This window comes from Pseudophryne corroboree, chromosome 1 (assembly GCF_028390025.1).
Source record: "Pseudophryne corroboree isolate aPseCor3 chromosome 1, aPseCor3.hap2, whole genome shotgun sequence".
Lineage (NCBI taxonomy): Eukaryota > Metazoa > Chordata > Amphibia > Anura > Myobatrachidae > Pseudophryne > Pseudophryne corroboree.
Window position 1 is genome coordinate 899,209,791 of NC_086444.1, and position 15,093 is coordinate 899,224,883.

Below are 15,093 nucleotides of genomic sequence, written 5' to 3' on the forward strand. Positions count from 1 at the left end.
TAAATACCCAACTAGTCACCCCTGGCCGGGGTACCCTGGAGGAGTGGGGACCCCTTAAATCAAGGGGACCCCCCCAGCCACCCAAGGGCCAGGGGTGAAGCCCGAGGCTGTCCCCCCCATCCAAGGGCTGCGGATGGGGGGCTGATAGCCTTGTTGAAAATGAAAATATTGTTTTTTTGCAGAAGAACTACAAGTCCCAGCAAGCCTCCCTCGCAAGCTGGTACTTGGAAAACCACAAGTACCAGCATGCGGGGGGGAAACGGGCCCGCTGGTACCTGTAGTTCTTCTGCAAAAAAAATGCCCAAATAAAAACAGGACACGCACACCTTGAAAGTACAACTTTATTACATACATGCCGACACATACATACTTACCTATGTTGACACGCCGACTCTGTCCACGTCTCCAATGTCGACGGCAATCCGGGGTACCTGAAAATAAAATTATACTCACCTAAATCCAGTGTCCAGTGATATTTGTAATCCTCGTACTTGGCACAAAAAAAAACGCATACCCGATCCACACGGACTGAAAGGGGTCCCATGTTTACACATGGGACCCCTTTCCCCGAATGCAGAGACCCCCCGTGACTGCTGTCACAGAGGGTCCCTTCAAGCAATCAGGGAGTGCCACGTCGTGGCACTCTCCTGATTGGCTATGCGCGTCTGAGGTGTCAGACGAGCATTGCACAGCCCCCTCCATTATCTTCAATGGTGGGAACTTTGCGGTCAGCGGTGAGGTCACCCGCGGTCTGCCAGCTCAGACGCGCATAGGCAATCAGGAGAGTGCCAGGACGTGGCGCTCCCTAATTGCCTGAAGGGACCCTCAGTGACAGGAGTCACGGGGGGTCACAGCATTCGGGGAAAGGGGTCCCATGTGTAAACATGGGACCCCTTTCAGTCCGTGTGGATCGGGTATGCGTTGTTGTTTTTTTGCCAAGTACGAGGATTACAAATAATAACAGGACACTGGATTTAGGTGAGTATAATTTTATTTTCAGGTACACCCCGTGGATTCTACTTGGACAAGTGGACCAAACGTCGTGTCAACATAGGTAAGTATGTGTGTGTGTGTGTCGACATGTATGTAATAAAGTTGTACTTTCAAGGTGTGCGTGTCCTGTTTTTATTAGGGTATTTTTTTTGCAGTAGAACTACAGGTACCAGCGGGCCCATTTCCCCCCCGCATGCTGGTACTTGTGGTTCTCCAAGTACCAGCTTGCAAGGGAGGCTTGCTGGGACTTGTAGTTCTTCTGCAAAAAAAAAAAAAAAACAATATTCTTTCATTTTCAACAAGGCTATCAGCCCCCCATCCGCAGCCCTTAGATGGGGGGGACAGCCTCGGGCTTCACCCCTGGCCCTTGGGTGGCTGGGGGGGACCCCTTGATTTAAGGGGTCCCCACTCCTCCAGGGTACCCCGGCCAGGGGTGACTAGTTGGGGTTTTAATGCCACGGCCGCAGGGACCGGTATAAAAGTGTCCCCCGGCTGTGGCATTATCTCCCCAGCTAGTGGAGCCCGGTGCTGGTACAAAAAATACGGGGGACCCCTACGCTTTTTGTCCCCCGTATTTTTTGCACCAGGACCGGACGCAGAGCCCGGTGCTGGTTCTAAAAATACGGGGGATCCCCTGTCCGTTTTCCCCCCGTATTTTTACAACCAGGACCGGGTCGAATAGCCCAAGGCTGGTTATGCTTAGGAGGGGGGACCCCACGCATTTTTTTTCTTGATTTTAACCCATTCCCACCCCTTCCCACTAAAAACCATGCTCTCTCTATTTTAGTCAGTTAAAAAAAATATATTATTTTAAAAAATATATAAATAATACTTGTGTCCCTCTAATAGACAAACCAAGTACATATCCCTTCTAATATAAATAGATATGCTATTAGCAATAAAAAAAACACAAAAAAAAAAACATGTTTTAATTTTTTTTTTATTAGATTCCGCCAGCAAAGTGAGGCGGAAGGAAATTGACGATATTACTGTCGAAAAGCAGTAAAGTCGAATCGACATTCTTCAATTGAATATACTTTTGTCGAATTGCCGCATTTTTACCACTTGTCGGATTTTCAAAATGTCGAATTGCAAAAAGTCGAATCTGAAAAGTCCGTTTCTTTGTCGAAAAGTACTGTATTGCCTTGTCGATTTTTTTTTGTGTTGAAAATGCCCCGTTTTTCGTCATTTTCGGGAATTCAACCGCAATTGCATATACCCCTATGTGTAATTGACACTATGGATGGCATTATGTGTATCTGGCACTATACTCGGGCATTATGTTTAAGGCTGATAATTGTGTGTGTGTAGATGGGGGTGTGATAATATATATTTGACAAAATATAGTTGCAAGGCCACACCCACTTTTCCAGGAGCCCACGCATGGGAGAAGGGGGGGGGGTGCTTCAAAAATTCTCACTCAGGGTGATAGATGACCTGGAGCTGGCCCTGCTGTAGGGTCTGTATGAATAGAATCCAGTAATTTTCTAATTTTAATAATAAACAGCCCATATTAACACCTCTAGCTGAGAGCTGTGACCTTGTTTTGTGAAAGGTTCTGCCATTCATTGATCCAATTCTATTACTTTGATAGCCTTCTTATGTTTGAGTAGTGGTTGGATATTCCTTCTTTAAAACGACCTTCAGCCTTTTTAAAGAATGTAAATCACTAAAACAGTAAATCAGATGGCCATTTATAATATAGATGACAAAGTAACTAGTGTATGTAAAACATGGTTTAATGACTAAGGGTCTAATTCATGTTTGTGCTCAATTGCCAATGTTCATGCAAGTGAGAAATAACCTGCAGACTGCGCATGCACAGTGATTGCACTGCGTATGTGCCAAGATACCGTTGCAGTCTCGCTCACACTGAGATTTTTTTTATTGCACAGTGATTGACAGGAAGGGACAATTTGGGGCAGGTAATGGGGAGTGGAAGCAAAAGAGCAGACATGGCCGTTTTTGGTGGAGTGTATCTGACTTCAGCTGCGAAAATGTACATAGAAAAACATGGCTCCTGTGTCGCGGCTAATCTGCATAGCCATAGGGCTACCCTAGCAGTCAATGGGGGTAATTCGGAGTTGATCACAGCAGCAAATTTGTTAGCAGTTGGGCAAAACCATTTGCACTGCAGGGGGGGCAGACATAAAATGTGCAGAGAGAGTTAGATTTGGGTGTGGTGCGTTAAAACTGAAATCTAAATTGCTGTGTAAAAATAAAGCAGCCATTATTTACCCTGCATAGAAACAAAATAACCCACCCAAATCTAACTCTCTCTGCACATGTTATATCTGCCCCCCTCCTGCAGTGCACATGGTTTTGCCCAACTGCTAACAAATTTGCTGCTGCGATCAACTCTGAATTACCCCCAATACTCCTTGTTCTTGTGTATAGTCTGCGTATGTGAACACCATTGCGAATTGAGTCTGTGATGGCTCCTATGGCCTTAAAAATCTCAATTGCAAATGCCCTAACTTCTTTCCAGTAAGTGGATGGTTAAAGTTGGAACCACAAATCATGCCATTACGTGTGATGCAGCCGTCTATTCTGGTGATCCCTGGCTTTGGTGGAGATTAGACACTTTTGTGAGACATTTTTTAGCTGGGTCATTTTGTATTAACAAGTCTCTGATGCTGTGATCTCTTTTATAACAACACAATGGGTTATTTGCAAGATTTTTGAAGTCAGGATCCTGAAAAATCTTTTTCACCAGTTTTGTTTAAAAAAGTATTTAGTCAAATGAGACTTGTTGCCAATTCCAACTTTTTTTTTCCCGCAATATTTTTTCAGGGTAATTCAATTGCCTCCCTTTTTCCTGATAGTGCCGGCTAGCAGTAATAATTGAATTACCCCCCAGCGATAAATTAACCACAGCTAATTGAATTCCCCACATGAGACAACAATGAGTGAACATGTTCCTTTAAGTGACACATTCCTACCAATAAGCTTGTCTCTTCCTGTTTCATTACAAAAGTATTCAATAAACAGTCCAGTATGTACTTACTAATCATTTCAACTGATTAACTTGAGTAAAACACATTTAATACACATATAGGCGTTATGTATGGAGGCGTAGATACTGACCCGCTGCTGGACTGGCCAGGGTTTTGTTATTGCAGACAGATCACAAGCAGTCATCAACATAGCCCTGCAGAAGACACAGAATGAAATATTGGAAGGTCAGGCTGGAACTAGTGTGGGGTAAAATTACAGCACCCAATTATAAGGCCAACCTTACTTAACAGCAGGTATGTTCTCTGCAAATATGAGTGTGAAGGTAGTCATTCAATTATTCCTTCCCAGGACTGAATTATAGGTCGGGTAACAGGGGTGGTCTTCAGGTTGCCGACTGTCGGGATCCCGGCGCACAGTATACCGGCACCGGAATCCCGACAGCCGGCATACCGACAGATTTTCTCCCTCGTGGGGGTCCACGACCCCCCTGGAGGGAGAATAAATAGCGTGGCGTGCGTAGCGAGCCCGCAAGGGGCTCATTTGCGCTCACTACGTTGTCGGTATGCCGGCGGTCGGGCTCCCGGCGCCTGTATGCTGGTCGCTGGGAGCCCGGCCGCCAGCATACCATACTACACCCAACAACAGTGAGACCCCTAACTCAAACGCAAGAGGGCAACTGCACAGTCATTAGTCCTATGCAAACAGAGATATTCCAGCTTCCTGTTGGTCAGCATGGTTATACCCCTATGCTGTGTGACATCCCAGTGGAGTGCTGTAAAACTGCACGGGAGCCTGGGAAAAACTGATTCAGCATGTAGGGGGTCATTCCGAGTTGTTCGCTCGTTGCCAATTTTCGTTATGCTGCGATTTGTTGCTAATTGCGCATGCGCAAGGCACGCAGGGCGCATGCACTTAGGAGGTAATTCCAAGTTGATCGCAGCAGGAAATTTTTTAGCAGTTGGGCAAAACCATGGGGGTAATTCCAAGTTGATCGCAGCAGGATTTTTGATAGCAATTGGGCAAAACCATATGCACTGCAGGGGAGGCAGATATAACATTTGCAGAGAGAGTCAGATTTGGGTGGGTTATTTTATTTCTGTGCAGGGTAAATACTGGCTGCTTTATTTTTACACTGCAAATTAGATTGCAGATTGAACACACCACACCCAAATCTAACTCTCTCTGCACATGTTATATCTGCCTCCCCTGCAGTGCACATGGTTTTGCCCAATTGCTAACAGAATTCCTGCTGCGATCAACTTGGAATTACCCCCTTAGTTATTTAACTAAAAACTTAGCAGATTTGCTGTGGATTCTGCAGCGCTTTTCAGTCGCTCTGCTGATCGGTAAATGATTGACAGGAAAGGGGCGTTTCTGGGTGGTAACTGAGCGTTTTCCGGGAGTGTGCTAAAAAATGCAGGTGTGTCAGGGAAAAACGCGGGAGTGTCTGGAGAAACGGGGGAGTGGCTAGCCGAACGCAGGGTGTGTTTGTGACGTTAAACCAGGAACTAAACGGACTGAGCTGATCGCAATCTGTGAGTAGGTCTGGAGCTACTCAGAAACTGCAAGGAATTATTTATTAGCAGTTCTGCTAACTTTCGTTCGCTATTCTGCTAAGTTAAGATACACTCCCAGAGGGCGGCGGCCTAGCGAGTGCAATGCTGCTAAAAGCAGCCTGCGAGCGAACAACTCGGAATGAGGGCCGTAGTTCCTAGAGTTCCATTAAGTCTGAAGAGCAGCTTGGATAAACCTGACAAAGTAGTTCTGAGAAAAGCCCACTATGGGTTAGGCACAAATATATCAGAGGCGGGGGCGTGGCCTGGTCGTCTTGGAGAGCGGACGTGCTCTCTCTAGCTCCTGCAGGCACTGCCCTTCTAATTGCCTTTTCTCTAACGTCCTAGAGGATGCTGGGGACTCCGTAAGGACCATGGGGATAGACGGGCTCCGCAGGAGACATGGGCACTTTAAGAAAGAATTTAGTTCCTGGTGTGCACTGGCTCCTCCCTCTATGCCCCTCCTCCAGACCTCAGTTTGATACTGTGCCCAGACGAGCTGGGTGCTTTTCAGTGAGCTCTCCTGAGTTTACTGATAGAAAGTATTTTGTTAGGTTTTTTATTTTCAGGGAGCTCTGCTGGCAACAGACTCCCTGCATCGAGGGACTGAGTGGGGAGAAGCAGCCCTACTCTCTGAAGCTAGGTCCTGCTTCTAAGGCTACTGGACACCATTAGCTCCAGAGGGATTGGTACGCAGGATCTCACCCTCGCCGTCCGTCCCAGAGCCGCGCCGCCGTCCCCCTCGCAGAGTCGGAAGATAGAAGCCGGGTGAGTATGAGAAGAAAAGAAGACTTCACAGGCGGCAGAAGACTTCATGATCTTCACTAGAGGTAACGCACAGCACTGCAGCTGTGCGCCATTGCTCCACACACCTCACATACTCCGGTCACTGTAAGGGTGCAGGGCGCAGGGGGGGGGGGGGGCGCCCTGGGCAGCATTTGGGACCGCATATTGGCAAAAAGAACACATATATACAGCTGGGCACTGTATATATGTATGAGCCTCCGCCAAAATTACAGTTTAAGCGGGACAGAAGCCCGCCGCCGAGGGGGCGGGGCTTCTCCCTCAGCACTCACCAGCGCCATTTTTTCTCCACAGCACCGCTGAGAGGAAGCTCCCCGGGCTCTCCCCTGCTGATACACGGTAGAAGAGGGTTAAAAAGAGAGGGGGGGGGGGTGCACATAATTAGGCGCAAAAACTATAACATACAGCAGCTACCTGGTTAACATTAAGTTACTGTGTTATTCCTGGGATATTATAGCGCTGGGGTGTGTGCTGGCATACTCTCTCTCTGTCTCTCCAAAGGGCCTGGTGGGGGAACTGTCTTCAGAAAGGACATTCCCTGTGTGTGTGGTGTGTCGGTACGCTTGTGTCGACATGTCTGATGAGGAAGGCTATGTGGGAGAGGAGCGGGAGCAAATGATGTGGTGTCTCCGCCGACGGCGCCGACATCTGATTGGATGGATATGTGGAAGGTTTTAAATGATAATGTTAATTCCTTGCATAAAAGATTAGACAAGGCTGATGCATTGGGGTCTCAACCCATGCCTGACCCTATGTCGCAGGGACCGTCAGGGTCTCATAAGCGCCCACTATCCCAAATTGTTGACACAAATACCGACACGGATTCTGACTCCAGTGTCGATTACGATGATGCAAAGTTACAGCCAAAATTGGCTAAATCCCTTCGATATATGATTATAGCAATAAAGGAGGTTTTGCACATCACAGAGGAAACCCCTGTCCCTGACACGAGGGTGTATATGTATAAGGGAAAGAAGCCTGAGGTAACTTTTCCCCCCTCACACGAACTGAATGAGTTATGTGAAAAAGCTTGGGAATCTCCAGATAAAAAACTGCAAATTTCCAAACGGATTCTTATGGCGTATCCTTTTCCGCCAACGGATAGGTTACGATGGGAATCCTCCCCTAGGGTGGACAAAGCTTTAACACGCTTATCCAAAAAGGTAGCCCTGCCGTCCCAGGATACGGCTACCCTCAAAGATGCTGCTGATCGCAAACAGGAGGTTACCCTGAAGTCCATTTATACACATTCGGGTACCTTACTAAGACCGGCAATTGCGTCGGCCTGGGTGTGTAGTGCTGTAGCGGCATGGATGGATACCGTATCTGAGGAATTGGATACCCTAGATAAGGATACTGTATTATTGACCCTGGGGCATATAAAAGACGCTGTCCTATATATGAGAGATGCTCAAAGAGACATTAGTCTACTGGGTTCTAGAATAAACGCTATGTCGATTTCTGCCAGAAGGGTCCTGTGGACTCGGCAATGGACAGGTGATGCCGACTCAAAAAGGCATATGGAGGTTTTACCTTACAGGGGTGGGGAATTGTTTGGGGAAGGTCTCTCGGACCTGGTCTCCACAGCTACAGCTGGAAAGTCAATTTTTTTGCCTTATGTTCCCTCACAGCCTAAGAGAGCACCGCATTATCAAATGCAGTCCTTTCGTTCACAAAGAAACAAGAAAGTCCGAGGTGGGTTCTTTCTTGCCAGAGGTAGGGGCAGAGGAAAGAAGCTGCACAACGCAGCTAGTTCCCAGGAACAGAAGTCCTCACTGGCCTCTACAAAATCCACCGCATGACGCTGGGGCTCCACTGGCGGAGCCGGGCCCTGTGGGGCGCGTCTTCGGAATTTAAGCCACATGTGGGTTCACTCCCAGGTGGATCCTTGGGCAATAGAAATTGTGTCTCAGGGTTACAAGCTGGAATTCGAAGAGGTGCCTCCTCGCCGGTATTTCAAATCGGCCCTACCATCTTCCTCCCAAGAGAGGGAAATAGTGTTAAACGCAATACAAAAATTGTATCTTCAGCAGGTGGTGGTCAAGGTTCCCCTCCTTCAACAGGGAAAGGGTTATTATTCGACCATGTTTGTAGTCCCGAAACCGGACGGTTCGGTCAGACCCATATTGAATTTAAAATCTCTGAACCTATACTTGAAAAGGTTCAAGTTCAAGATGGAATCGCTAAGAGCGGTCATCGCAAGCCTGGAAGGGGGGGATTTTATGGTGTCACTGGACATAAAGGATGCGTACCTTCATGTCCCCATTTATCCACCTCATCAGGCGTACCTAAGATTTGCGGTACAGGATTGTCATTACCAATTTCAGACGTTGCCGTTTGGTCTCTCAACGGCCCCGAGGATTTTCACCAAGGTAATGGCGGAAATGATGGTGCTCCTGCGGAAGCAAGGTGTCACAATTATCCCGTACTTGGACGATCTCCTCATAAAAGCGAGATCAAGAGAGCAGTTGCTGAACAGCGTATCTCTTTCACTGAAAGTGTTACAGCAACACGGCTGGATTCTCAATATTCCAAAGTCGCAGTTGGTTCCTACGACTCGTCTGCCCTTCTTGGGCATGATTCTGGACACGGACCAGAAGAGGGTTTATCTCCTAATAGAGAAGGCCCAGGATCTCATGACTCTGGTCAAGAACCTATTGAAACCAAAACAGGTGTCAGTGCATCATTGCACTCGAGTCCTGGGAAAGATGGTGGCGTCATACGAGGCCATTCCCTTCGGCAGGTTCCATGCGAGGACTTTCCAATGGGACCTACTGGAAAAGTGGTCCGGGTCACATCTTCAGATGCATTGGTTGATCACCCTGTCCCCCAGGGCCAGGGTGTCACTACTGTGGTGGCTGCAGAGTGCTCACCTTCTCGAGGGCCGCAGATTCGGCATTCAGGACTGGATCCTGGTGACCACGGATGCAAGCCTCCGAGGTTGGGGAGCAGTCACACAGGGAAGAAATTTCCAGGGTCTTTGGTCAAGTCAAGAGACTTGTCTTCACATCAACATCCTGGAGCTAAGGGCCATATACAACGCCCTACGTCAAGCGGAGACCTTACTTCGCGACCGACCAGTTCTGATCCAGTCAGACAACATCACCGCAGTGGCTCATGTAAACCGCCAAGGCGGCACAAGGAGCAGAGTGGCAATGGCGGAAGCCACCAGAATTCTTCGCTGGGCGGAGAATCATGTAAGCACACTGTCAGCAGTGTTCATTCCGGGAGTGGACAACTGGGAAGCAGACTTCCACAGCAGACACGACCTACACCCGGGGGAGTGGGGACTTCATCCAGAAGTCTTCGCACAGATTGTGAGTCGGTGGGAACTGCCACAGATAGACATGATGGCGTCCCGCCTCAACAAAAAGCTACAGAGGTATTGCGCCAGGTCAAGAGACCCTCAGGCAGTAGCGGTAGACGCCCTAGTGACACCGTGGGTGTTCCGGTCAGTCTATGTATTTCCTCCTCTTCCTCTCATACCAAAGGTGTTGAGGATAGTAAGAAGAAAAGGAGTGAGAACAATCCTCATTGTTCCAGATTGGCCAAGACGGACCTGGTATCCAGATCTGCAGAAACTGATCACAGAAGATCCGTGGCCTCTTCCTCTAAGACAGGACCTGTTGCAACAGGGACCCTGTCTGTTCCAAGACTTACCGCGGCTGCGTTTGATGGCATGGCGGTTGAACGCCGGATCCTAGCAGAAAAAAAGCATTCTGGTTGAGGTTATCCCTACGCTGATAAAGGCTAGGAAGGAAGTAACAGCAAAACATTATCACCGTATATGGCGAAAATATGTTTCTTGGTGTGAGACCAAGAATGCTCCTACGGAAGAATTCCATCTGGGTCGTTTCCTTCACTTCCTACAAACTGGAGTGAATTTGGGCCTTAAATTAGGTTCCATTAAGGTCCAGATTTTGTCCCTATCCATTTTCTTTCAAAAAGAATTGGCTTCTCTCCCAGAAGTTCAGACTTTTGTAAAGGGAGTGCTGCATATTTAGCCTCCTTTTTGTGCCTCCGGTGGCACCTTGGAATCTTAACGTGGTGTTAAGTTTCCTAAAGTCACACTGGTTTGAACCACTTAAAACGGTGGAGTTGAAATATCTCACATGGAAGGTGGTCATGTTATTAGCCTTGGCTTCGGCTAGGCGAGTGTCTGAATTAGCGGCTTTGTCACATAAAAGCCCCTATTTGGTTTTCCATATGGATAGAGCAGAATTGCGGACCCGTTCGCAATTTCTGCCAAAAGTGGTTTCATCTTTTCATATGAACCAACCTATTGTGGTGCCTGTGGCTACACGTGACTTGGAGGATTCCGAGTTACTTGATGTGGTCAGGGCTTTGAAAATTTACGTAGCCAGAACGGCTAGAGTCAGGAAAACTGAAGCACTGTTTGTCCTATATGCATCCAACAAGATTGGTGCCCCTGCTTCATAGCAAACTATTGCTCGCTGGATTTGTAACACGATTCAGCAAGCGCATTCTACGGCTGGTTTGCCGTTACCAAAATCAGTCAAGGCCCATTCCACTAGGAAGGTGGGCTCTTCTTGGGCGGCTGCCCGGGGGGTCTCGGCACTACAGCTGTGTCGAGCTGCTACTTGGTCGGGTTCAAACACTTTTGCAAAATTCTACAAGTTTGATACCCTGGCTGAGGAGGACCTCATGTTTGCTCAATCGGTGCTGCAGAGTCATCCGCACTCTCCCGCCCGTTTGGGAGCTTTGGTATAATCCCCATGGTCCTTACGGAGTCCCCAGGATCCTCTAGGACGTTAAGAGAAAATAAGATTTTACTTACCGGTAAATCTATTTCTCGTAGTCCGTAGAGGATGCTGGGCGCCCGTCCCAAGTGCGGACTTCTTCTGCAATACTTGTATATAGTTATTGCTTCAATAAGGGTTATGTTATAGTTGCATCGGTCTTGAACTGATGATATGTTGTTTTCATAATGTTAACTGGGTAGTTATCACAAGTTATACGGTATGATTGGTGTGGCTGGTATGAATCTTGCCCTTGGATTAACAAAATCCTTTCCTCGTACTGTCCATCTCCTCTGGGCACAGTTTCTCTAACTGAGGTCTGGAGGAGGGGCATAGAGGGAGGAGCCAGTGCACACCAGGAACTAAATTCTTTCTTAAAGTGCCCATGTCTCTTGCGGAGCCCGTCTATCCCCATGCTCCTTACGGAGTCCCCAGCATCCTCTACGGACTACGAGAAATAGATTTACTGGTAAGTAAAATCTTATTTTCTCCCCCTGTCTTGTACCAGGCTGCCCCAGACTGCCTGCTGAGACCCCTTGTGTGTGCCTGCAGCCGCTGTGGGGGACCCGCGGAGTCGGGGAGTGCTTTTAAGCACTCCTGCGGATTGCGGCCTCCCTCCAGCCTGAAGCCGGAAGCTCGAGTTTGGGGACGGGCCGGAGCGGAGGACCGGAGCCGGGGTTTCGCTGTCGCTTGCCTCCCCCAGGAGCCACTGACCTTCTGTAACCCTGCCTGCATCTTCCCGTACCCATACCTGGAGGCTGGGTGCCGGGGCTGATCGACCGGAGGAGGATTCCCGGAGGCCGCAGTACGAGCGGCGGCCATCTTGCTGGAGGTCGCCTGGAGCCGGGAAGCTGGTGAGCCGCTATACGCATCCCCGCTGGCGCCCCTCTCTCTCCTCTGCAGCCGGAGGCTCGGGGTGCCGAACGGTTGGCTGCCTGGACCCCGTAGGCCTCCCCACCCGCACCCGTGTGCCTCTGCCTTCCCCTGGCCGTCTGCGCCGGAGTCCCGTGGACGGGGGCTGCGGCCGGGTCGGAGCTTTCGGTGGTGCGGGTGGAGGTTCCGGGAGCGCTGACGCGCATCAGTGGGGCTGATTGGAGGCCTAATTCACCCCTTCTGACCCGCAAGTGTGCACCTGGCGACCCGGGGGCTCCTGGTGGCCGGGGCCGCCCCGGGCAGCTGAGATCCTATATCCTCCCCTCACCCTGCCCTGCAGCACCCCTCCCGCTGTTCTTCTCCCTGAATTGGTGAGCCCTGGTATTCCCGGGGACGGCTCCCCTCTGTGACCAGCACCCCCTCACCTGTTGCTCAGTGACCTGCTTCCCTGCACGGGGCCCAACTAAGTGGGGGTCAGTGCCTCTCCCTGCTGCCATCGGGAGGGCCCCATACGCATTGTGCTTATACTGGGGGGTGCCTTCTCCAGTTTTGCGACTGTTGCTGCTGTCTGTTGTGCCTGAGTGGTAGGAGCCCCACTGCACCGCACCGGGCGCCCCTCCGGTACCTGGGCCCTCTTAGGAGAATTACCATAGCGCTTTCCGCGCTACTTTGACCTGTCTGCCCCATCAGCGGTACCCCATATTGCTGGACTCCTCCTCATTTACATATCTCCGGGCGGCTGCTCCGAGTTTGTCTGTGGGATGTGAGCGCGGCTGCTCTCCATCGGCTATGCTGTCTAACTAATAGGGGAATGTATCCCCCGTCATCCTTCTAAAGCTCTGGTGTTGCTCCTTTGAAATGGTCCTTTCATCTATTCTTCTCTGATGGCCAGAGGCAAGAAAACCCAACAAGGAAAGTCCGCCCGGTCTACACGTAGCACTCCATCACAATCGACTCTCCGATCCTATCTATCTGTAGCGACTGCGGTTGACCTCCCCTCTGCTACGTCAGACACAGAGATTGCCTCACCCACGATGGCTTCTTCTCCCCAGACTGGAGATCTACGGGCCCAAATGTCCCAATTACAGGGTGAAATTGGAGAAATCCTGACCCATGTCCGCTCTTTTCCTTCTAAACAGGACATGCAAGCTCTGGAATATCGCCTTCAGGACTCTATTCAAGCCCAGATTTCGTCGGTGCAATCTGACATTAAACATTTGGGATCCCGAATTGTTTCCCTGGAGGAAGAGAGGGACACGGTAGAAGACCAATTACTTCAGCTCTGTGACACGGTCGCCCAGCAGGGGTCGGACATGGAACTGATGCAGAATAAATTAGACGACCGGGACAACAGGTGTCTTCGGAATAATATCAGAGTCCGCGGCCTCTCTGAAGAGGTTCCTTCATCCGGCCTTGTCGACGCCCTAAATAAAATATTCGGCGAGATCCTGGGCTTGGACCCCTCCGACTCGATTGAATTTGACCGGGCTCACAGAGCCCTCAGACCTAAAGGGCCATCCTCCGAACGTCCGAGAGACGTCATCTGTAGACTCCATTACTTCTCGCAGAAAGAAGACATCCTTCGCAAGGTTCGGGACCTGGAAGGGATTGATTTCAATGGTACTCGGATCCAAATTTTCCAAGATCTCTCCTGGCGCACACTCCAACAGCGGAGATTGCTGAAGCCTCTGACTGAAGCGCTGCGCAAACATGACCTGAAGTACAGATGGGGCTTCCCGTTTTCCTTGCAAGTGTCCCATGCTGGTAAGGTCCTCTCCCTCCAGTCTCCAGTGGACTTGCCCGGTTTTTGTTCTGCTTTGGGGCTAGAAGATATTTCCCTTAAGGATTGGCGAGCCTTTACTCTCCCCACCCTGGCCTCCACCAATCCGCCCAGGAGAGAGCGGTGGCAGAAGGGTTCAGAATCCGAAACGGAAAGCCAAAGGTGAAGATCCCCCCCGACTGTTAGACGCCACCTGAAGGGAGTACAGATGAAAGTCTTTGCTAATCCTCTTTCCAGCTTTGGTTCTACCGTGACGAGCGGTAGATGGACTCTCCTGTGAGATTTATTTGCCTCATTTCCTTGTTGTCCCTGTTATATGACCTCAGAACTTACTAATTTTAGTCCCCCCCCCTTTTTTTTTCCTTCCCCCCCAGTTCCCCTAGGTGCCCGGCGGTATTAATATCCTGCAATTTATCCATGTACATGTCTTAGCCGTAAATTGTCGATTGGTTCTCGGCCCTAGGCCCTTGTTCCTATGCACTTATTCTACGCAACTTTGGCCCCTACTGATGCCGCCTGGATCCTTCCCTCCCCCTTCCCCCCCCCTTTTTTTTTCCATCTTTCCTTTCCTTCCTTCTCCCTCCCTGAAAGGGCCTTTCCCGTTCTTGCCGTCAGTATTGCTATTCCTGTTATTTATGTTGTCGTTCTTGGATGGCACAACCAACACCGGTTATTCTCGTTGCTCACGCTTCATTTGCATTTAATAACTCTAGGATGACGGGGCTGTGGCCCCCTAATGTACCCCCTACCACTATGGTTACCCCGAGACAGAGGTACCATTATGGTGCCTTTCTTGTCCGGTTGCGGTATCTTACTGTCCGACCTACTCTGGTCTGTCGTTCTATCTCTCTCTTACTCTTGGACTCTCTTCTATTCTCTCTCTTCTTCCTAACCCCTCTTTTCTTTTCCTCTCTCCGGTCACCCGGCCTGCAATGTGCGATCTTTGACATTCTGCAATACCCCAACACATGGCTTCTATACTCAGGATCATCTCCATAAATGCCAGGGGCTTAAATGTCCCTGAGAAGAGGGCCGGAGCTCTCCGTTCGTTCCACGCAGAGAGGGCTGATATTGTCCTTGTACTGGAGACTCATTTCCGTCATTCCCTCTCTGCACCCCGCCTTAGGAACAGGTTCTTTCCCACTTCGTATTACTGTAATTACACCCAATCTAAATCTAAAGGTGTGGCCATCCTCTTTGCCAAACATGTACCGGTTACCAATGTAGTGGTCCACAGGTTGGAGGAGGGGAGATGCCTTGTGCTTGTATGCTCTATTTTTAACACGACCTTTACAATTGTCAATATTTATGCCCCCAACCAGGGGTCAGCCTGCCCTTCTCGAGGCGATTATGGACAGGGTCGATGCGCTGA

At 49.6% G+C, this 15,093-nt stretch overlaps 1 protein-coding gene across 5 annotated transcripts in view; it reads right to left on the reverse strand.

Annotated features, from left to right (window-relative positions):
• Positions 1–15,093, reverse strand: part of PDE5A (phosphodiesterase 5A) — a 274,469-nt gene that overhangs the window by 16,352 nt on the left and 243,024 nt on the right. For all 5 annotated transcript variants that reach the window (XM_063920240.1, XM_063920239.1, XM_063920241.1 and 2 more), the window contains exon 18: positions 4,081–4,144. In XM_063920240.1, coding sequence (XP_063776310.1) covers positions 4,081–4,144 — 64 coding nt within the window. The remainder of the gene's footprint in view (positions 1–4,080; positions 4,145–15,093) is intronic.